The following is a 24114-nucleotide window of genomic DNA, read 5'->3' on the forward strand; positions in this document are numbered from 1 at the left end:
CATGTCGGTGAATTATCTGCGTCACCACATCAGATAAAACTACGCTGCAGCTGTGACGTGTTTAAAGGACGGACAGAGCTCAGTTTGCTGAGATATTTATTTACACATTTAACTAGTGGCCATTATATGAAAAGAAAGAACATTTTTACAGTTTATTTACATCACCTGTAAGGCATTATGAAAAAAACTGTACACTGAAGTTTGACCAGAAAACAATAAAACACATAAAACAAACAAAAAGCTGAAACAATTTACATGAAAGTATAAAATCCAACTGAAAGCAAAGCTGAACTTAAATACGTGAATACATGGAACAGGTGGGAGGAAGCGTCACATTGATCCCGTCTTCTCTCTGCAGCTCTCTGAATCTGGAGTGACGCGAGACACCCAGCAGCCGAGGATTCTGGGTAATTATACCGACGCCACCGAGTCCAAACAGTGACCGTGAGTACGAACACACACACACATGACATCCTCTCGTCCTGCGTCTCGTTCAGGGTTTCACATCGTTTGACTTCTCAACACTGAAAACGTGTCGACGGAAGCTGACGTTTTATTTCACGTCAATACTGAGAAACTGTCTGAAAACAGAAAATCCGTCTCTTTGTAAAGATTATTTGCACAGCGGTGTAACAATAACAGTTAATCTGTCTTAACTTTCAGCTGTTAGTAACTCATCATGACAAAACCTGCTTCAGTTTAAACAGATCCTCAAACATTCAGAACGTGAACGTTCACATTAATACTGGAACAAACCTTGAATCTACAGGATCAGTCTGAAGAGATCTGTCCTTCAAAAAGACCGTCAAGAAATCTGAGTTAATCCACAACTTCAATCATTTTACAGTTCGGTCAAACAGACTCTTGATTTTAGTCAAACTGATTTCAATCAAACATTTTTTTTAGAGTTAATTTAAAAAGTGTTTTCACTTTGATCTCACAGTCCAAGTTTGAACATTTTCAAGTTCAACTTTAAGGGTTAAGAGTATTTTTCAGATTAGGAAAAACTCTCAGGATCGATCAGCAGACAAACAGTCTGTCGACAGTTTGGAGATAAGAGGTTGTCACACCGCCGACTGCGTGTCCAGAAGTTACACGTTAAACACGAGTCGCCCCAAACTCGCAGATGTTTTTGGTCACATCAGTGCATCCGCTCTGTGAAAGGGTGATGTCATGATTCGGGGAAGGAAGCTGCTCATTAATGAGAAACTGTTTCCTGCAAGATGACATCACAGCGACAGGAGTTTACCTCAACGGGAAAATGTTTCATTAACGGCTGACGAACCAGTTTCTCTGCTTCATCGGCGAGCTCGGTGTAATTAGTGTACCTGCATTCAAAAACAGCTCGTGTTCACAAAGTGCTCACTGTCTGACTCGTCATCGTGGAAACAGAAGTGTGTGTGTGTGTGTGTGTGTGTGTGCTGAAGTAAATCAGAAAGTGCTGCTTGTAACTGAGAAGCCAGCTGATTCCACTTTTTGGGTCATGTGAAATTCATTGCTGCTTCCAACACATCATTGATAATCTGGATTAATCCGCAGCCTCTATCTTCGACTGTCGGGTTGTATTTAATACTTTGGTCAAGTTTTATTTTGAAAACGCTCAGCACTTCCTGTTAGCGTCTCACTACGAGGATGTGTTTGAGTGTAGAGGAAGAACCACCTCCACTGAATGTAAAGCATCTCTTTCAGAGAGACTCAATGAACACGTACAAACATCAACACATTAAAAGACATGAGAATGGTGACCAGCTGGTTCGTCAGCTCGCACACGTGGATACTGGCTTCTGGTTGGTTGACGTACAACAACAAATTATTCATGGAGTCATGTGGTGTAACACGAAGAAGCAGCCTGGAGGAAATTAAATCTTTTTTTGTTGTTTAAAAGTAACTAAGAAAAACTGGAAATTATCTTAAACAGAAAATAAAAATGGCAGCAATGACGTCATAGCAACAACAAGCTTCACTTAAAAAAAAAAAAAAGGTGGGTAGAACTTTAAAAAAAAGTAGAATTAATGCTGCTTCATCTCCTCTTCCTCTCTCTTCCTCCAGGTTTGCTCAACAAGCTGCGATAAAGCGACAAAGTGGCTGCTTGGTCCACATGTTTAAGGCCGGCTCGTCTGCTGGGGGGTAAGTCATCACCAGGTGTGTGTGTGTGTGATCGAGAGGTAGGGATGAAATGGAGGTGAAGGTTACATTTACAGTGTGCGTAAATCAAAGGAGTGTTCAACACAAAGTGTTCGGAGCAGAGGCGGAGGTGATGTAATGCACTTCAACAGGTCACATGACCCGACGGGCCCCACGTACTGTCTCTATCAGATTATAATCCAGATTTGAATAATTCACACCTGGACTCACTGTGGGCCTCGAGCACAGGCAGATCACCTGATCTCTGTAGCTTTGAGTAACTTCTGTGAACGTCTTAGTTCATTCGGAGTGTTCACATGATTTATAGATCTGCAGTTAATCTGACAATTAATGGATTCATTTTCTGTCAATCGACTGATTCTTTCATCTTTAAAAACAATCTAATTTGCTGTTTCCAGCCTCTCAAATGTGAAGATCTGCTGTGTTTTCAGACTGTCGGTCAAACAACACAAGAGATCTGAAGACGTCACTTTGTGCTCAGTTAACAGATAACGGCGATAATCACTGGCTGCAGCCCGACTGTCTTAATCTATAAATGTCAGGAAATATTAAAAAATGTTCAGAGGATTCAGACACTGTTTGAGTCACCGTTCATCAATGATTAAACTGTTATCTGATTAATTAGCTAATTGTTTCAGCTTTAGTTATGTGTCTGCAGTTCACCCACTGAACACTGGGGGGCGTATCAGGATCAGCAGCAGACTCTACAAAACATCACAAAAATTGAGGAAAGTTGAGTCAAACTCTGGAGTTCTAGAGGAAGATATCCTGCTGTTCACGTGTTAAAATTAAGTAAAAAATATTTATATTTTCAATTCCTCGTATGAAACGCTACTGCATCGCAGGCATTTTTTTAAAGAATCGCTCATCGATATAAATTTCCAGTCTGTTTTTCTTTTTGCATTTTCACAGACGATGAAACGAGCGAGAAAAGCTCTGCAGCAAAGAATAAGAAGCTTCATTCTCGAGCTAAAACTAGTGTAAAATCTAAAAGCCAAGCCGGTCCTGCTGCTCCAGTATTCTGCGTGTTTCCGTCTAATCTACGTGGAAAAGCTGATCGAAAACGCTGAGTCACTAAATGCCCCGTTCATTCGGTCTGAAAGTGTTCTGCTCCTTTAAAGCCAGCGTTCATGATGTAGCTGCAGTGATAAAGTGCTCTGAGAGTCAATCTGGATCCTCAAACACTGATTAAAACCTGCGACGGCCCCACATTTCTATATTTACACGTCTTCATTCGCTGTTCGTGGGTAAGTTCGACCCAAACAACGTGATGAAAAGTGACACTTCTGGATATGACTCCATGTTGGCAGAGCTAGCTGTGACAAACAGGATGTTTTTTAAAACATCTTTCTGGTTAAACACCAGCAGTGAGTTTCTAAATCCACGATTAAGACTTCTGGAGCCCAGAATCATTAAGTTCCTGTAAAAACATCAAAATCACAAAGTACTGAGTCATAGTCTGCTTGTACTTAATTAGGAGCACTGATGAGTGTTGATTGATTCCTACGTAATGATTAGAAAGACTACTTTGTTTCCAAACCTCCTCGTGTTCGGGGGGGGGGGGTTGCCTACATGTGAAAATATGAAAAAGCTTGTTAATGTGAGAGGCTAATTTCTCAGCTACAACCAGGACATTAGCATATTAGCGTCAGCCATGCTACCGCAGATTCCCATTAATTTTCAACCCAGAGGCCTGTTTCAAGCTAAAGACGCAGCAAATGAATCATAGTGTGAAGTCAAAACCACGAGGACCTACATTAATAATTAAACCACAGAGGTCATTTCTGAAGCCTTTAGAAAAATCGTTAGCACCTAAAGTTAGAATTAGAGTCTTTGAGAATTACACAGGGCGTAATGCTCGGTGTTAGTGGTGTTTGTGTCCGACATGGAGGCAGGATTCAGTGAGTTTTCCGTCCCAGCCAGCCGGGAAATAACACATATTATTGTCTGAAAGTCGGTTTTAATTTTCTGCTCGCTGGTGACGTCGTGACACTGCTGCCAAAACGATCCGTCACTTCTCTGAACGACCTCTCTGAAATACTGACTGGCTGCTGAAATTCAGAATTAACCAAACTCGTTGGTTTCCCGCTGCGGCACCGGCAGGTTTCAGGAAACTGACAGCTCCGCTCTGCTCGTTCGCGGCCGGCTTGCCTTCACTTCAAGCTTCGTAGCTAAACCTCCGGGCGGAGGCTTTAGCTTCGGGCTACGGAGCTTCAAGCGTCACAGCTAGCCTCTGCTGTTAGCTGCAGTGCTAGCACGGCGAGCTAACATTTACCTCCGACGTTCGTGATGTTCGTGGCCGAGTTTCAGTTTGGAGAAAGTTGGCATTAGCGTCAAGGTTAGCTAGTGTTAGCTTCTCAAAGCCGGGCTGGCGTTTTTGTCCATGTCTTTAGTTCCGTCCTTCATCATCGCAGAAAACACCTGAGAGAAAGCGAAGACGACTCATTAAAACATTACTGCGTTTCATTTTTAAACTGCGGCTTTGCTCTGAGCGTGACTCTGACCTGAGCCCAGCGGCGGTTTCTGCTGATCATGTGTGTGTTGGCCATGGCGGCGAAGAGCGTGTGTGACTGCAGGTCCTCCGGCAGGCGGGTCAGGAACTGAGCGATGTGGATGAAGTCCATCTGGAGCAGGACGTCCTCGAACAGACGCAGGATCCCCAGCCCCGTCCGGAACAAGCTCTCCTCCCCGTCCCGACAGAAGACGTCCCACACTCGACACGCCACGTCCAGCGGGAGGGACTTACTGTACAGAGTGAAGATCCTGGACAGAGACGGGCCAAAGAAGCAAAATTCTCATTCAAGCTCAGTAAGTTTATTCTTATTGTTCTTTATTTACAGGAAGCTAATTCAGTTATCGGAGAATATTAAGTGATGCAGTGTGTTAGTGTAACGTGCATTTTATATTTCATCACCATGGTGATGTTGTCATGTGCTCAGGTCTCTGCTGTCAGTGAGACATTCTGCAGAAATACAGCTGTGGTCAGAAGTTCGGCTCTCTTGAGTTTCCAGTTATTTCTACGAGTCTGCTTTTTCTCTGATAGAGTGATTGGAACAGATACTTCTTTGTCACGAATAACATTCATGAAGTTTGGGTCTTTTGTGGCTTTATTATGGGTTAACAGAAAACCTGTTGAGCTTCGTAGCATGGCCTCTTCTTGTGAGTGGTTATGAGTGACTACAGCTGGTGTCTTCTCTGAGGCCGTTTAAATGGGGCTCATTGGACACAAACACCCACAAACGCTACAATGGGAAAGTCAAAGGAGCTCAGCACGGATCTGAAAAAGCAAATCATTGACTTGAACAAGTCAGGAAAGTCACTTGGAGCCATTTCAAAGCAGCTGCAGGTCCCGAGAGCAACACTGCAAACAAGTATAAAGTGCATGGCACTTTTCTGTCACTGCCACGACCACCTGTTCACCTGTTGCTGAGAGAAAATTGGTCAGGAGGGTGAAGAGTCAACCGAGAACCACCAAAAAGCAGACCTGCCGAGCATCAGAAGCTGCTGGAACGCAGGTGTCAGCGTCCACAGTCAAGCCTGTTCTGCATGGCCATGGACTGAGAGGCTGCCGCGGAGGAAGGAAGCCCAAAAGCTCCAGAAGCGGCACCTTAAGGCTCGACTGAAGTTCTCTGCTGATCACACGGACAAAAATAAGACCTTCTGGAGGAAACAAACATCGAGCTGTTTGGCCACAATGCCCAGCAATATGCTTGGAGGAGAAAAGGTGAACACCGTGCCCACTGTCAAGCACCGTGGTGGTAGTGCTGTGGGGCTGTTCTGCTGCCAGTGGAACTGGTGCTTTACAGAGAGTAAATGGGATGATGAAGAAGGAAGATTACCTTCAAATTCTTCAAGATAACCTAAAATCATCAGCCCGAAGGTTGGGTCTTGGGCGCAGCTGGGTGTTCCAACAGGACAAAGACCCCAAACACACATCAAATGTGGTAATGGAACGACTAAATCAGGCTAGAATTTAGGTTTTAGAATGGTCTTCCCAAAGTCCTGACTTAAACCCTGTTGAGAACATGTGGGCAATGCTGAAGAAACAAGTCCAGCTCAGAAAACCAACAAATTTAACTGAACTGCACCAATTCTGTCAAGAGGAGCGGCCAAAGATTCAACCAGAAGCTTGTGGATGGCGACCAAAAGCACCTAATTGAAGTGAAAATGGCCAAACATTAGCATTGCTGTATGTTTATTTATGACCCAGCAGATTTGGTCACTTTTTCTGTTAACACATAATAAAGCCACAATTCGTGACAAAGAAGTATCTGTTCCAATCACTCTATCAGAGAAAAAGCAGAGTTGTAGAAATAACTGGAAACTCAAGAGAGCCGTGACATGATGTTCTTTCCAACTGTATGTAAACTTCTGACCACAGCTGTAAGATCAAAGCTTCTACGACGTCACCATGGTAACCTATGCCAACCAGCCTAACCTCTCCCGGCATATGCAATAATCCCTTTTCTAACGGTATAATCGTAATATTAAGAAAAATCATGTAACACATGCTTGAAGAAAAGTGAGTCACAGATGAACTCGTTGTTGCAGCTAGCGTTACTACAGCGGAGTTTAATATGTAGCGTCTAGCATCATTGTTGTCGTCAATGCCGCTTTGCATTGTGGGATATTTGTGCTAGTGTAATATCCAGTGTTTGCATACGGAAATATTCACTGGAAACAGCGTGCACCTTATGCACTATTTAGTTCATACTGTGGTCACATGTTGTTTTATCACTCGATAGTATGTCGGCTAACGTTGAAAACTTGTGTGATAACCCACCAGTCGATCAGATAGAGGTCGGGGGTCAGGTTGTTGGTCTGGAAGTGGCTGAAGAGACGAGGCAGATTCTCCTCAAAGAAAACCTCGAAGGCTGCAAAATACTTCAACATCTGACAGAGAGAGAGAGAGAGAGGACGTGATGGAGGAGAGGAAACAGAAAACAGGGTAACACGATTAGCCGTTAGCGTGTGTGCGCGTACCAGTTCGTGGTCGACTCTGAAGAACGCCATCTGACAGGGTTTGTTGAGCAGGTTGGCGAAGGTGATGAAGGCTTCGGCCTCCTCCAGGTTGAGGATGAGCACGGCAGCGATGAATGACATGCCCTGGACCTGAAACACCACGAACACAGACCCCAGATCAGACTGAGAGATGGACCCAAACACTGCTGACATACAGCCGAGTTCTTTCTCTTTACCTTTATTAAGGATTTTAAAAAAAAACACCTGGAATATCTTTTCAAGTCAGTCCACGTCTGTCAATTTGCTAAAATTTATTTAATAAAACTGCATTTTTCTGAGAGAATAACAAACATTACAGCCCAGCTGGATTCTAACTGAGACAAAAGCTCTCTGAGTCAAGTTGAGACAGCTTCACCTCCAATTAAATATAAGTTTCCTATCAGACCTCAACTCTTCTTTGGACTTAATTTGATGTTTAGACTGTTTTATTAAAGGATAACTTTTGTTTTTTTACAACCTGGACCTTATTTGTAGCATTAAATACGCCCATTTACTCACCCAGACAACTTTGGTGGCATTTGGAGTCGTTTTGAAGAAATTAGCCCCAGAGGAGCGGCGCGTATATCCGTATAATGCGAGTACTCGGGGCATCCATGCGCAGCCTCTATATAACGCATAATCTGCAGAAACTCGTTCATATTCCAATATTTAGTTCTGATATGCTGGTGCTATTCCCCTCTGAGCCGGCGGTCGGCTAGTTTAGCTGTAGTTTGGCACAGCTATGGTTCATTATTGCGTATTCGTAGCCGACCGCCGCAGAGTCAGCCGTGTTGTGGCTGGCTGCTCGCAGCGCCCGGCGTTCGGTAATGACATCATCCACGTCAGAGGTAGTTGTCTAGAGACGCCGGATGTTGATAACATGCCACCACGGGCTCAGAGGGGAATAGCACCAGCATATCAGAACTAAATATTTAATATGAACGAGTTTCTGCAGATTATGCGTTATATAGAGGCTGAGCATGGATGCCCCGAGTACTCGCATTATACGGATATACGCGCCGCTCCTCTGGGGCTAATTTCTTCAAAACGACTCCAAATGCCACCAAAGTTGTCTGGGTGAGTAAATGGGCGTATTTAATGCTACAAATAAGGTCCAGGTTGTAAAAAAACGAAAGTTATCCTTTAAGTATTTAGAAGTTTCTGTGTGGCTGCTTGTGTTTAGATTACATGTGAGAAATTTGGCTTTTAAGATTAAAAATGGTTTGTTCAAAAGAAAAAAGGAAAGAAAAGAATAATCTGATAAACATTAGACACCAGACGTCACCGTGTGAAGAAACGAGCTCAAACCCTGCCAGATTAAGTCTAATCTGTTCCGGTTTTGAAGGTGGAAGAAGAAGCAAACTCACGTAGCCGATGTCGGGTCTGTAACACGTGTAAGCCCCCAGCACGCTGTGGAGGAGGTCGTGGTACGGACCGCCCTGCGGACAGAGGACACCGCGTCAGTGTTTAAACCATGTGACTACTGTCTGCTCACACCAGAAAAACACACCGCCTGTTACGGATCAGTTACCTTCTGAAAGATGAACAGAGAGGGGAAGGTTCTGGAAATGTCCAGTTTGATGAGGTCCAGGCTGGACTCTCTGTCGGCCAGGGACGCCCCCTCTGCCAGAAAAACACACAGCAGAAGAGTTTCATCGAGTTATTTCAGTTCGTGGTTTTAAATGTTGTTTCACGGTACGACAGCAGAGGCTCATTTCACACCTGGATATTCACGTCTGACGTTTTCACACACTACGGTTACATGCACACAATATTTCCAGCTGTGCAGACTAACAAACGCAGCCTCCCTCTTTCATTCAGTCAATCACCGTGTGCATATCCAAAAACCTGCTGAAACCAAAGTTCAGCATGTTTCAAAGTGTGTTTCTGCTTTTCTTTCGTGCATGTTTCTCTACACCAGCAGCTCTGAGACTGTCGCAAACTGCAGCAAAAACAACAGCTGAGACAAATGTTCATGCTCAAAACTGCTGCTAAAACCTGAACAATATCAGCACATCCAACGCGTCTTAATTAGAAAATGCTCCATTCAGAATAGAGAGTTAGTGAAATTCAGACCACTGCCATGTTCAGATCAGCAGAGGAATATTAGTGTTAATGTAGCTATGAGTGGAGCAGTGGTTTGTTTTTTGGGTTCAGACCGCGTCGTACCGCTCTCGCTGTCGTTGACTGAACTGGTTTCACTGTAGCTCCTCCACTTCTCTTTGGCTCTGGACAGGAAGATCTCATACAGCTCTGCACAAAAACACACAGTCTGTCAGAGTGTCTCACTGCTCTGCAGCAGAACACAGAACACAGAACGACACACAGACGGACTCTCAGCGAGGCAAATGGTAGATTTACAATGTGTATTTCTATTTCTAAATATATATATTAGAATATAATATGAACAGCTGGTCCTATATCTTTCTTCTATCAACAAATCCCATGAAAATGTCCTGTCATTGGTTCAATAAATGTTCCATCTGTTGGGGACTATTTTCAGCGGCGGATTATCCACATTTGTTGCTGCAGTGAGTGTTTGTGGGACTGAGTCAGAATAAACTACAGTGTGTGTGTTCGTGGTGATGAAGGTGATCTAATAGAGCTCTATGGCTCAGAGGAAGATCGATCAGGCTGTGATACACACAACGCTAGTGTTTAATGTGTGTGTACCTGGTGTGATGTTGAGCTCATTGCCGATGGCGAGGCTCCACACTCTTCCTCTGACACTGGGAGGAAGTCCCTGCCACCAGAGCTCCCTGACCCGCCTCGTTCCCTTCCTACACACACACACACACACAAAATGAGTTCAATAAACATGTTACACACACACACACACACACACACACACACAGAGCTGTGGAGACGTACATGGTGTCCCAGTTTGGCAGGATCTCGGTGTTCCAGATCACCATGGCGTTGGAGATGCTGTCCTCCTGTCTGTGTCTCTCCTTCATCTGACGCTTCTTCCTCTGGGCTTCCTTCATCTCTGATGGACAGACAGAGAGACAGAGACTGAGAGACGTTGTGTTTTCTTGTTGACCGGCTTTGTCCCTGCTGGCCACCGTACACCTGCCTGAGCCGAGCCAATCAAAGCAGAGCAGCTCTGCATCAAAGTGTGAAAACAGCTCTTACCTCTCCTCTTGGCTCCTGCCACCATCTCCTCGTACTCCAGTTTGTGTCTCTGGGTTTCTTCCAGTGATTTGGCGGGAAGGTTCCTGAAGGACGGACAGACAGACAGACAGATGGACAGACAGACAGATGGACAGACAGACAGTCAGCCATTTCTCACCTTCCACCATGAGGTCACTCACTGATTTGTGGGCGTTTTGAGTTTGGCGTTTTGTCCGCCGCGATCTTGGTTTACTGGAGCCGGACGTGACCATATTTGGACGAGAGGGGGTGGAGCTTCTGCTCACTGTCCCAGTTAACAGTATCTATCAGTAGTTTCTCAGATTGGACCAGTGAAAGACGATATTTCAGCTCCACATGTGCGTCCGACGGGTACTCACGATGGCCGGTCCTCCAGGATGAGAGCTGTGGTGGAAAGAGGCTCAAACTCCAGGTTCTTCCTCCTCACTGCGGCCGGGGGGAGCTGGGGACACGAGGACACAGCTGAGTCCGTCTCCTCCTCGTCCTGTCCACACCAAGCACAGACAGAGGCAGTTAAAGACAGTCCTGCTCCTCTCTGAGCTGCACTGTGTTCCACCAGCTTCTCTTTCGGCTTTTCAGAGAGACGTCAAAGAGCCACTAAAATGTTCCTGAAGGTTTCTGATAAATTATCTTCTATTAAATCTGCTGCAATAATTTTAATACTGATAAACTAAAAAAAAAACAGACTCTCTTATTTGACATTAAAACCTCTGAACCTCTGAAGCAATCTGTGATTACATTTTATCAGGTGTTATACCATGGTCTGGGTGAATACTCGATTCTGATTGGCTGCAGGGTGTCCGTTAAAAAGTGTTATAGGACACCTGTAAAAGAAGTTCCGGTCAAAAAGCCTGATTGTTCTAAATTATTGCGCTGGCTCAAACGCTCGTTGGTAACCGTGGCAACAGAAACTCAGAACATACGTTAACATACGTTATTTCACAGTTTATTTATCACAACGGCAAGACAGTAGACACATGAGTGATTTTATAGTTTCATTTAACCTGTTTGGTGAATTTGATCATTTTGAAGACTTTCTGACGAGGCCGAGGGGCGTCTCGGGAGACAGCGCAGATGAACATCTGATTATCTCAAGGTCCGACTCGGGGATAAAAATGTCATTGAGAGTAGTGGCAGTGTAGCTCTCAAAGTTGATGTCCATGTTTTTCTGAGCTAGGAAGTCTCTTAAGGTTTTAACTGCACTGATTAGGCCTGATATAAGAGCTGCAGGTTCTGTGGCCAGAGCTGGTTACCTTGGCAACGTGTGACAACGAGAGATATTAAATAGTCTGGTGAAAAACTTAATTTTAACAGTAAAAAACAACATTAAGGTATTGATAATTGATTTAATATTTATTTTTTTCGTAACTGACCATGGTATAAGCGGGATAATGCCCTTCAAGGTGTCCATTATCAGAAATGAATGGACGACGCGGAGGCAACCTTCATTTCTGATAATGGACACCTCGTCGGGCATTATCTCTTACTTGTTTGAGGGCCAAGGAGGAACTTTTATGTAGTTTTGCGTTTCTATTCAAAATATTTAAAATAATTGACATTTCAGTGGCTTCAATCTTCATTTACTGCAACTGTCATCTTTGTTCTTGAAGTTTTACAATAAAATGTGTTTCCTCAGACAAATGTTTGCTAGGTGTGAGGTAAATACTAACAACAGAGAAGCTACAATCTGCAAACAGCTACACAATAGGCCTACACACACACACACACACACACTCTTATACACAGAGCAATTGTTCATGAGCTGCAGCACAGAGAGGACGTCAGTTTGTTGGAGGACAAGCTCTGCAGAAAGAATCACTGAGTCTGAACAAATCTGCTTCTGTGGGTCACTGTGTGTGTGTGTGTGTGTGTGCACTCACACTATCAAAGCTACCAAGCACGTCTGTTTCTGAGCATGTGTGCATCTACATGTGGCCTGTCTGGGCTGCTGAATACATATAACTGATAAACACATTTATTTGTCCATGTATGAGTGTGAACTCCTTTCATATATTAAAAGTTTAACGGTGTGTGTGTGTGTGTGTGTGTGTGTGTGTGTGTGTGCGTGCTTGTAGCCTGCACAATAAATAGCTCATTCACTGCAGCAGGTCCAGCTGTGGGTCAACAAGACAACAAGGCTTTTATAAACTGATTTCTGAGCATCACCAGCAGGGGGAGACAGAGTCCCTCCTCTGACTCTGAAGCTGGAGAATTCAACTGTTGCTGCTGTCATCAGTTTCACTGAGAAGTCAAAGTCATATGAAGAAAATCATGTGACTGGTCCAGTGATTTCCCAGTAAACTGCACCGTGAAAGCTGCTCTGTGTCATTCAAATAACTGATTTCAGAGTTAATGACGGCAGCAGATGGTGGAAGGCAGAGGAAATAAAAGCACTTCTGGTATTTCTGTCCCCTGTAGAGAAGGGGGAAGGTGGCCAGGAAGCAGTGGGGCTGATGGGAAATAAATGTGGCAACAAACTGATTAAATAACCTCATTAGTGAGGCTGGGTGACACGCTGATGCTGGGTGATAAGATGGCTCACAGTTGGCGGTCCAGTTCATTCCAAAGGTGGTGTTGGGGGGGGGGTCGGGCTCTGTGCAGCAACCTAATTATCCTTTCTGTTATTATTTTATGTACAGTGGCTTTGAGCACACAAAAACGTAAGTATGTCAACAGGGGTGTCCACACGCTGTTGGCTGTACAGTGTATTACATGTAGGGAAGGAACTGACGTAGATGCTGGAGGTGGAGTTGCAGTAAGATGCAAACAGTGTGCAAACTGCAGGAATAACACTCATCAAATCACGGAGGCTGATAATGAGGATTACTACACATGAACAGGATTAGCATTTTGGCGGTAATCCCTGGTTTCCCTCTGAGCCAACTGCTGCACGAACTCAATTCAAAGGAAACAGTTTGAATGAAGTAAGCCCTCCTCGCCCTCCTCCCCCTCCTCCTCCTCCTCCTCAGTTTTGTTTCTGACGTGTCAAGCGACTGAAGCCAAACCACATCTGGCCGGCGCTTTTCCCGATGAATCATCTGACTCCGGCTGCCATCATGTGAGCAGAGCGAGCGCAAAGGCAGACGGCCGTCAGACGGCCTTCGTGCTGCACGGTGAGGTCAGAGGTTTACCCTGGGGCTGGAGTCAGGATGGTGAGGGTCTGGTGTCTTGCTCAAGGGTACTTCGGGAAGATGGGGCCGCGCCCTCCGGCTGAGGGACGCCTGAACTGACGAGTGTTCACAGACAAAGCTGCCTCCTGACAGGTTTCAGCGTCGGTTTGATGCAAAAATCAGACCTCATTTAATTAAATTCAACCAGAGAGACAGACGCTGCTGCTAGTGTGTGTGTGTGTGTGTGTGTGTGTGTCCATCCAGGATAACACCTGCTCTAGATGACAGGATATGAACAGCTGTGTGTGCTTGAGTGTGTATGTGTGTCATTGCTGGCAACGCAGCAAGTGGGAATAGAGGGGTGAATTGTGTGTGTGTGTGTGTGTGGGGGGGGGTAATAATTTGCGTCTCAGCTGCAGGCAGTGTGTGTGTGTGTGGAGGTTGCCTAGCGACCACATACACACAGTAAATCCTTTTACAGTTTCATTCCAGCCGCCGTGTCGTACGTAAACAGGCGCAGGCTAACAGGATTAGCCTGCGGAGCGTCAGGCTAGCTGGGCCTGATGCTGATGTCTGTAGACTTAAACTAAACAGGGAGGAGCGCACAGTGGGAGTATCTGGACTTTATGGTCAATCATTTAAACCTGCCACCTGCTCAACATGTTCAGAAATGACTCCACTAACTTCCCTCCTCCAGTCAGACGTTCACCAGCTTCAGCAGAAAAACACCCTGATGATGATGATGATGATGATGTTGGTGTGTGTGTTTAAAAAGCCAACCTGTTGTGTGGACAATGTGGAGGCGGGGTCTTTAGTTGGATCACCCTCTTTGGCTGCCGTCCTGCCGAACAGACGCCACCCTGTTGCATTATGGGCCAACGCCTTGGGCTCTTTGGATTTCCTAGAAAACAGGCTCCTGGAAGACAGACAGAAAGAATCAGTTTGATCGTTATTACTGTTTGTCTGCTCACGGTGAACTTGAACATCACTAAATTCTTGAATTGAGAGAGAGCTGGAAGTGATGGAGTGGGCGTTTGAATCGTTTCCTGGAGCTGGACCAAACGTTTATTAAAAACCTGACGGCCTTAAATCATAAAGCATGCGTGCAGCGGAGATGTTGCACGTTCTCCCCGTTTGTCCCAAATGTAACTCTGGTGTGGACGATACGATCGCTGCAGGAAACCGTGTCCACACAGGAAGCAAACATAAAAGCAAAAATTCAAAAACGTGTCTCCTCGACGGCGACGAGCGGAAAACTTTCATCCAGAAAACTTTCCACGCGCTGCAGGACGACACTCAAAACCGGCGCCGGCTCGCCAGGCTGCACTGATCCACCGTCAGTCAGCAGAGCAGGGACAACATGGTGCACAGCTTTGTCTGCAGGTTTTCAGCACTGACACAAACCACAGTGATTAAACCAGTGCTCCTCTTCTTCCTCGAGGCTAACTTCATGTTCATGTCGATGCACATTGTTTTACAGTCTGCTATTAGTACCCTCGAGAGGAACTGATACGCAAATCTCAAAGCTGAGGAGCTTCCCTGACAGCGTGTGATTTGGTACTAATTGTAGGCTAATGTTCAGCTGGAGTACCTTTAAGTCAACTCAACTTTAGGTCATGTGATAAATCTCCATGACAACCGGGTAAACTCCACTGTGAGATGAAAAGCACCGGAAAAAGATGTTTTGTCGAATTCCAAAGATGACAAATAAACAGATGAACATTTATTTCTAGATTATCCTCTTGAGAAAGTTCCTATTTATAAAGTCTACCCAACTACAAACTGTAAGAGCATCATTTCCACGTTTCCTTGGTAAAAGATCGTCTTGGACAAATTACAAATTACACAATTCTTCCCTGGAAGCTTCCAAAGCAATTCTTAAGAAATTATTATGAATGTAAAATAAAGCCTTAATGTCCTGTTTTACAGAGAGAAGACCTTCAGAATAAGACTGATAACATGTTTGACTCTTATAATTCACTGCTGGAAACGTTCTTTATTGTTTTATGTCTTTGCAGTCATCAGTCTTCAGAATATTGTCATTATTATTCCCCTCGCCTCTAAAATGTAAAGTCGTTGATGTCACAAAGCTGCAGACGGACACGGTTCCTCAAACAAACAAACGAAGAGCTGCGGTTATAAACGGTGGAGACGTAATGCGGCGAGTTTACCCTCGTCGTCGCTCTGACCGCAGCCGTGCAGCTGCAGAGAAAAGCTGCCGGATCGACAGTTTCACGTTCACTTCAGAGGGAGATTCAGCTGCCGGGACGAGGAAGAGGGAAGGAGGGAGAGGAACCGGAGGGATTATGAAAAGGAAGTGGACGCACGCACGCACGTACGTACGCACGCACACACGCACACACACACACACACACACGCACACACAGCTCAAGTGTTGGCGTGTCAGAAACGAGCAACGCGTGGACGTCTCTGTGAATATCAATGCACTTCATCTTTTGTTTGTTTCTGTGCCGTTTCATTTTACAAACCATTATTTGCAGCGAGAGAGGACGGGAAACGTGTGTAGGTTTTATTTAAAATCATTTTTAACTACATTAAATTGCTTAAACGAAGCAGGAGAGCCTTTAACAGAAGAATGAAGACTAACATTTACAACTCACTGACTGTTCCAGCAGCAGTGTGAACGAGAACTGAAACAACAGGCAGTCGATTAATCAGTTTTGATCATTTTGAGTCATTTAAAGCCAAAACTTTGCTTTTTGTGGCTTCTCATCGTGATCTCAGACTGGTTTTTATAGTCAAATGGTCTCTTTGGTTAGACAAAATAAGATAACTGCTGATGGGAAACTGCCGCCGCCCGTCAGTGGACGTCTGCGTGTTTATGGTCTTTCTCACTTGTTGCTGTTGTGCAACAAGTGAACCAACACCCCAGAAATAGAAAACAGGAAGCTTTCTACGCTTTATGCACATTTGGTCTTCTTTTAAAAATTAGTATTGTTAGCACAAATTAGTCAAATTAGACTTTTTGCTGTATTTGCAGCAGCCTGAGGACGACAGACAAGAACTTCCAGAGGGTCAAACACTGAATCCACCGCAGCGTCGGCTCCTGGGCTTCAGCTACAAACCCATGTGGCTCAAACACACTGCTGAAACACTCACACACAGTACGCAGACATCTCCACTAACAGCGCTGGTGGATCAGACACAGTATTCATACTCCAGCATGAGGAAAATAAAACAGCGTGTTTCCCTTTGTGTGACATCAGCTGCTCCTCTGATCAGAAGCTGCTGTCAGACACCTGAACGGCTGCAGATCTCAAAGGCTTCAAAAGGCAGAGATAGGAGCCCTAAATGCAACAGATACAGCAGAGAGAGTGTGTGTGTGTGTGTGTGTGTGTGTGTATTTGAGGCCGGGGCATGTGTGATAGGATCTAACCTAATTACCAAAGCGGAGTGGAAAGGATGTGTGTGCGTAAATAATTAACCACGGAGGTGATCAGAGCTAATTTAACGGTGTGTATGCTAATGGAAATGAACAAAGGGGGTCGGGGGGGGGGGGGGGGGGCAGAGCCGAGCAGGCTGCTGTTTGGTTTTAGTCATAAAATCAGGAAAGAGACGGTGAAAACAAGCTCAGTCGTATTTTTGTTTGTTCAACACTTTAATTTAATGTACCAAAATGCTTTTTAGAGTAATTTCAGGATGAGAGCTGACACCAGAATCTCAGTGCAGACGCAGCTGAAATAAGTGCAGATCAGTGCAGCGTTATTCTAGAAATAGAGGCGGTAGATCAGGACGGAAGTACTGTACTTTCCACGATTTCACAGATGGATGAGCTGAAGCTTGCAGCAGGCATCATGCTGACAGTTTTCAGGCTGATAGCTGCAGCAGCGTTCCTGATCTGATCCTCTCTGCCGCTGGACCTCCCTGAGCCGCCCTCAGCGACCGAACAGCCGGCCTGGAGGTTTTCCAGCAGGGCTGTTCTCTCCTCGGCGTTCCTCTCCGTCTGTCTGGATTTCCTCTGAGACGCCGCGACACATGAGCCAGCTGCCGAGACCGGCGTCCAGACCGAAACCAGGCCTGACGCAGATTTAACAAACACAAGCTTTCCTACACCTGCCGGTCACTCGGGAGTTCACTGAACAGAAAAACACCCCCCAGCTCTGAACTGCAGAACCGGAGTCTGTGGGAAAGTTTTCAGGACAGAAAGTGCTCGACTTCGACTTTCACTTCCTGTTTCTTGTTTTACAGGAATGCTGTCGGGGTGCAGCTCCTCTCACTTCACTGTTCAGCAGGTGTTTGATCTGAATTCAGTCTGCAGCGCTGACGACATGAACAGATATACGCTCATATTCTCCTCTGTGTTCGGGCCTCTCGTTCAAACAGCGTTAAAGGTCATTACAACATCTTCTAATGGGCAAAAAGTCCAATTCACACATGCCCAATAACAGTCAGAGTACTGGTTAGTTTACATGTGTTAGCACTGCTGGAACATGTGCCAGAAAGGTGTTAAATGACTGCAAATAACAATAAGAACAGCAGTTAACAGTCGTTTGTATTTGAAGTTAATACTTACTTCTTGATGTTTCCCTAAAATATTGCGTAAAATGTGGGTCGTTTGGACGTTTGTTTCTTTTTAAATGTCAAATATGTGTAGTCCAGGCCTAAATCGCACGAGATGAACACGACACAGATCTGACAACAGTACAGCAATGTGGTAGAAAACATACATACACCATGAAACTAAATACTGGATCAGACCCTGCATCAAAGGGTCAGACTCAGGACCAGATTAGCCTGATCTGGACACCCCAACCACCAAACAGCACACAGCACAGCCACGCACAGCTGCAACACTACAAGTCATGTGTCACTTCTAACCTCTTTGTTTGAGCCAAAGACGCGTATGCACGCTGTAAATATGCTTCTTGTCGTCGTGTTTGTTCGGCAGCGTTGTGCGTTTGGCCCGGACGCAGCAGGGATGAGTGTTGCAGTGGCTGTAAAAGCCGCCTGAACGCTCCTTCCTGCAGCTTTTGGAGGTTTGAACGAGGTGCTCGTCAGTTGCCAGCTGACCCGCTCAGCTCTCCTCCGGCTTCAGAAAAGGCTCCACGTGCTTCCTGGTGTCTGTCTGAGCATCAGAGACCATGAGCCAGATGCACCATCATGTGTCTTTCTAGATCAGTGCTGTCAGTTATTTGGCTGGGACGAGCACAGTTTTATTAGATGTTAGATTTGTGTGTTGATAAGAAGGTAAAGGTGTTAGAGGAAATAACTGTGTGGGCATCAACAAGTACTTTCAGTTTTACTGATGGCAGTTTTCTATGTCTTCTACTCAATGAAACTGTATATTCTTTCTTTTTTGTAGTTATTGCTTTGATCAGGTGTCATACATTATGAGTTAATGACTATACAACAATCTTTCCTCCTTTGTTTTAGGTTAAAAACACCTGAGATCCGACCACCTCTTTCTCACACGTAAGTGTAATATTTCTGTCCAGCCACCTGTGAGCGTGGTCGTTCAAACCTGGTGAGAAAAAGATCATGTGACTGCGACATGTCTGAAATAACATCCTTTCGGGAACTGAGAAGATGTAATCTTGTTCACGCCTGAACGGCGGACGGTCGCAGCATCTCTGCTGCATCACGGCGGCGGCGCGGAGGCTGAGCGGTGCGATGAATCAGCCCGACGGTCGAAGCGGCTTCAGAAATGGAGATGCAGAAGAGCAGAGAGAGCTGTGAATGTGGGCTAAGCCCTGAGGAAAGAGGCTGCACTGAGTCGATGCTCACTGAACCCTGCTGTATCACTGACTGCAAAGATACGCAACTGGGGCACGATTAACATTCAAGTCATTACGCGGCTATAGGCCGCAGACTGCAGCTCTGAGACTGTAGGAAAAGACACGGATATATGTCAAATCGTCTGGCTAACGTCCTCTTTAATCCCTCTATTATTACAGACACTGATTTTAAATATGGAATTAAGCCGCAGGATCTCTGAACCCGAGCGACGCTGCTGTGGATCAACGTTCTGCAGGCTCGTACTGACAAAAGATGTTTGTAACAAAGGTAAGCACTGGATGGATTCAGTGCACAGAGTAATCTGGTCATTCACAACTTTGGATGTGAGTAACTCGTTTCCATTTCCAGTGTGAGGGATCAGAAACAACATTAACACTAAAGTCTGAAACAGCGCAAAGCCTGAACAGCTGGAAGCATCTGCAAAAGCAGAAATGTTTCCAGACGCTGCCGATGAGCGCGAATCAACAACGTGCAGAAGAAAAGATGACGGCAGGTCGTGTTCATGTGAGATGTGATTCCTCTGTACCGACAGATCAATAGAGGAAATAAACAAACAGCGGCCAGTCAGAGAGCTTCCTCTCTGATCAGTTTATCAAACAGCTGCCGCTCAGTGTTAAAGGGCTGGAAGAGAACGTGTGTCATCCTTCAAATGAGGAAACTGTTGATGAAAAAGGAAACAATGCCGATTATATAAAAGTGGTTTGAATATCTCAAACTGGAATAAATCACAAGCTGACTTGTGTTGTTTTCTCAAGGCAGATAAAGCAGTTAAGCAAGCAAAGCAAGGCAGTTAAATGTTCACATTCTATCTAAAGTTTAAGGATTATCTTCAAAGTGGCAGCATTATCCAAGTACATATCGTGATAAACATCAGTATGGATCAATATGGGAACAATATCATGATCATATTTTTGCCGTATCGTCCAGCCGTCTCAGACTTAAAGGATAACTTTGTTTTTTACAACCTGGACCTTATTTGTAGCATTAAATACGACCATTTACTCACCCAGACAACTTTGGTGGCATTTGGAGTCGTTTTGAAGAAATTAGCCCCAGAGGAGCGGCGCGTATATCCGTATAATGCGAGTACTCAGGGCATCCATGCGCAGCCTCTATATAACACATAATCTGCAGAAACTCGTTCATATTCAATATTTAGTTCTGATATGCTGGTGCTATTCCCCTCTGAGCCGGCGGTCGGCTAGTTTAGCTGTAGTTTGGCACAGCTATGGTTCGTTATTGCGTATTCGTAGCCGACCGCCGCAGAGTCAGCCGTGTTGTGGCCGGCTGCTCGCAGCGCGTGGCGTTCGGTAATGACATCATCCACGTCAGAGGTAGTTGTCTAGAGACGCCGGATGTTGATAACATGCCACCCTCAGAGGGGAATAGCACCAGCATATCATAACTAAATATTGGAATATGAACGAGTTTCTGCAGATTATGTGTTATATAGAGGCTGCATGGATGCCCCGAGTACTCACATTATACGGATATACGCGCCGCTCCTCTGGGGTTAATTTCTTCAAAACGACTCCAAATGCCACCAAAGTTGTCTGGGTGAGTAAATGGGCGTATTTAATGCTACAAATAAGGTCCAGGTTGTAAAAAATGAAAGTTATCCGTTAAATGTTCACATTCTATCTAAAGTTTAAGGATTATCTTCAAAGTGGCAGCATTATCAAAGTATATATCGTGATAAACATCAGTATGGATCAATATGGGAACAATATCATGATCATATTTTTGCCGTATCGCCAACACGAAGCAGATCAGAGAAATCACTAAAACAATACGTGAATCTTTGCTGTTGTGAAGTTTTTGTGAAGTTTGGAAGCCTGAAAAGATTTCTGCACTTTTTTTTATGAATCAAGTTGTTCCAATAATTTCACGGCTGCTTCCTGTTACTCTTTGTGTTTTTGTCTCCATTTCTTGGTCATCTATCAAACAAACAGCCACTGCACGTGCTGACGTTCAAAAACGTGTCTGACTGTGTTTCTACTTCAAAGTCTCTCCTTCTTCTGGAGCGTAAAGCTGCAGCAGCAGGAAATGACCACGCCGTCTCCATGTCTTCTCTGAGCGGCGTGGAAAGAAGAGGAAGGTGAGGAAAGCAGGTGTGTGATGCAGTGACAGAGGCCACATATTAACCAGGAGGTCACGGGTTCAAACTGCACTCAGGCTGAAGAGATTAGCCGAGTAGTAAATTTGTCGAGAGGAAAGTTCACATATCGTCAAGATCTCTTTCTCATCGGACTCAGCAGTGACCAAACGAGGAGCTCAGCCACAAACAGAGAGTTAAACCACAAATATCTCCGAATAAAATCAGTTTGACACATTCACAAAAGTAGTCCAGGTGCTGAACGTATGCCACATCATCATTCCAGCTCGAGATCTGTGATGACGTCGATGGAGGTCGGGGGTGGGAGGACGTGTGGTGGGAGCTGGAAATACAAAGGACTTAACAAAGTCAACCAATCCAGTGACCAGCTGAAGGTGAGGGCATAGTGTGGGGCAAAGAACAACTCCACCAGCCTGGGCTCGAGGTAAGCTGCACATGTCTCTGCTAACATTTGCTCCAGCATCCTCATTCACCACACAAATCCAAAAATATGTGTCAGGTCACCGGTCGCCTGGACTGTGCTTTGACCTGAGAAATCCTCAGACTCCAATGTCCAGCTGGTTTTACAGAAGGGGGGGGGGGGGGGGGGGGGGGCTAACCTGACCTTCAGAAAGTGTTGATACATGTTTATATTTGATGTAAAGGCAGATGGGTTTTCTATTTTTCTGTGGAATGCTTCTGTTAGCCAGCAAGCGATGTTAGCTTCAGAAGCTCAGGTCAAGTTATTTCCACTCTCATCTGCTCGTCTCACAGTGAACATTTCCACACACACACACACACACACACACACACACACACACACACTGCAGCAGCTCAAACCAACACAGCTCTTCATATCAACTGCACACAACTTAACCTGCCAAGAAACATGTCAAACATGTCAACATATGTCATGTCTGGAGTGTATCACCTGTGTGTGTGTTTGAGGAAATAGATTTTTATGCTTTTCTCTGTTGAACATCATTATAAAGTGAATCATTTGTGTGTTTTTGGGATCCATCTATCTATGAGCTAATCACTCGGGTCTGTAATTTGGTTGCTTTACTGTTTAAATGATCATGAAAATAACGGCGACCTGCAGCTCTTCTGAGTGGAGCAGCAGCGGTGGACAGGTGGTTGACGGCGTACCACAACCCCCACCCCATCCTGCAGAATGATGCTGTCTGTACAAATATTAGTGAAGTGAGGATTAAATATGCTTCAGTTCATAAGATGCACGAGAGGCCATAAGCACAGGAGGACAGGTCCTGGTGGGTGGTGACCTGCGTGTGTGTCTGTGTGTGTGTGTGTGTGTGTGTGTGTGTGTGTGTGTGTGATCACTTGGTTTTACCTGGTGAAGAAATCAGCGATGCCGAACCTCTTTGGCATCTGCTTGGGGTCAGAGCTGTCTGTGTGTCCGCTCAGGTCCGGCAGTTTGTCCGGAGCGCTCTGCCTCCGACCCGCTTCCAAAATGTTCCGCAAGTCCTCCTTGTAGCCCTCGTCTCCGAAATAAAAGCCCCCAAGCTCGTCGGGGGACAGCGGGGTGGCATCGCAGCTGAGGGACACCGTGAGGTTGGGGTTAGTCCTCAAACTGTGTGGTCTGACGGGCAAACTAAGGTCACTGAAATCCTCCTCATCCTCATCCTCCCTGATGTTGGGTTCAGAGAGCGGGCTGCCACCGTTAACGTTGGAGAGGGTTGACGGGCAGGGCGAGGGGAGTTTGGCACTTGATCCCAGGGTGGGGGAGTCCCTGGACGGGACCGGGGCGGAGGGATCGGGGAAGTGAGGGAGCTCAGCCGCAGCTGGTGCATCCTCCCCCGGGCACTGAGAGAACAATGTCCCGCTGCAGTCGCTCTCGCTCCTCTCACAAAACCCCGACCCAGGCCCGTTTTCCGGCCTTGCCCCCAGGTCGAAATGAATGTCGGCGCTATTTTCGGGGAAATAGTCGGAGTCTGGCCAGTCACATGTTGCTCTGGTGGCGTTCACTATGTGCAAACCACCGTTGGCTACTTTCACTTCCTCACAGTCCACGTCGCATAAACCGAGCTTGTGGCCCAGCCGCGGGCTGGAAAACACCCCCACCGGTTTACAGTAGGCGATGTCCGCCTCGTAACCCGGACTGTCGGCGTCTCCGTTGGGCATGTTTACATCTGGACCGGAGAGGGCCGTCGCGGAGCAAGCGCAGTTCCGCTGGTGCTTGCCCGTGCATGGCAGCCGATCGAGGGCGAGAGAAGTCCTGATGCAGCCGGTGACTGCGCAACCGTCGGTCGGCTCTTCTCCCGGCGTAACGTCGTCAGAATCCGGGGTTTCCCCTTCGCTCTCCCCCGCAGGATGCTGCCGCAACTGTCGGCCCGTCTCTGCCGAAACCCGACCCAGGAGCACAGCTGGACAGGAAGCTACTGTGGTCCCTGCGAGGCCGAGCCCTCCTCCTTCCCCTCCACCTCCTCCTCCTTCCAGCCCAACCATTGTCGGCTCCTCCTGACCGAATGACTCAGTAAATCCGTTCAGCCCGCCGTGGTCGTCGCAAACCCCCGAAATCACACATCTGTCAGTCAACCGGCCGGGGAGGTACTCCTCCGCCGAGACCAAGTCCAACATAATCTCCCTGTCGTGTGTGGGCGGCTGTACGGAGGCGTCTCTGTTTACATTCCTCTCGTTACCGGTCGCATCGAAATGGCCCTTCCCGGCTTCCTGACCCCCGCTGACACCGGCTCGCAGCGCTGCGTTGTGGTCTTTGAGTGCGATGTAAGATTTGAGCCCCGCTCTCCCTCCTCCTCCTCCTCCCCCTCCCTCTTCTTCGTTCTCGTTCAAGTCGACCGCAAACGACCCTCCGTTCTCCTTCGTCGTTTCCAT

The 24114-nt window shown here is 46.0% G+C and overlaps 1 protein-coding gene across 1 annotated transcript; it reads right to left on the reverse strand.

Annotated features, from left to right (window-relative positions):
- Positions 1-79: 79 nt before the first annotated feature.
- LOC121614323 (TBC1 domain family member 12-like) lies at positions 80-24114 on the reverse strand. The gene is made up of 13 exons (XM_041948140.1): positions 22613-24114; positions 14190-14325; positions 10659-10783; positions 10282-10364; positions 10018-10135; positions 9820-9926; positions 9316-9399; positions 8678-8769; positions 8514-8585; positions 7129-7257; positions 6929-7038; positions 4650-4908; positions 80-4566 (listed from the first exon to the last, which is right to left on the reverse strand). Exons 1-13 carry the CDS (start codon positions 24112-24114, stop codon positions 4495-4497), a joined length of 2889 nt encoding a protein of 962 aa, XP_041804074.1. The 3' UTR covers positions 80-4494.

This window comes from Chelmon rostratus, chromosome 11 (assembly GCF_017976325.1).
Source record: "Chelmon rostratus isolate fCheRos1 chromosome 11, fCheRos1.pri, whole genome shotgun sequence".
NCBI lineage: Eukaryota > Metazoa > Chordata > Actinopteri > Chaetodontiformes > Chaetodontidae > Chelmon > Chelmon rostratus.

What these genes read in the sequence shown, in the direction of transcription:
- LOC121614323 (XM_041948140.1), bottom strand. Translation starts at nt 24,114, where the DNA reads ATGGAAACGACGAAGGAGAACGGAGGGTCGTTTGCGGTCGACTTGAAC. An exon ending in ATCGCTGATTTCTTCACCAG is followed by an intron (nt 14,326 to 22,612) that starts GTAAAACCAAGT and finishes TCTGTCTTCCAG; the next exon opens with GAGCCTGTTTTCTAGGAAAT. An exon ending in GACCTCTATCTGATCGACTG is followed by an intron (nt 4,909 to 6,928) that starts GTGGGTTATCAC and finishes GTCTCTGTCCAG; the next exon opens with GATCTTCACTCTGTACAGTA.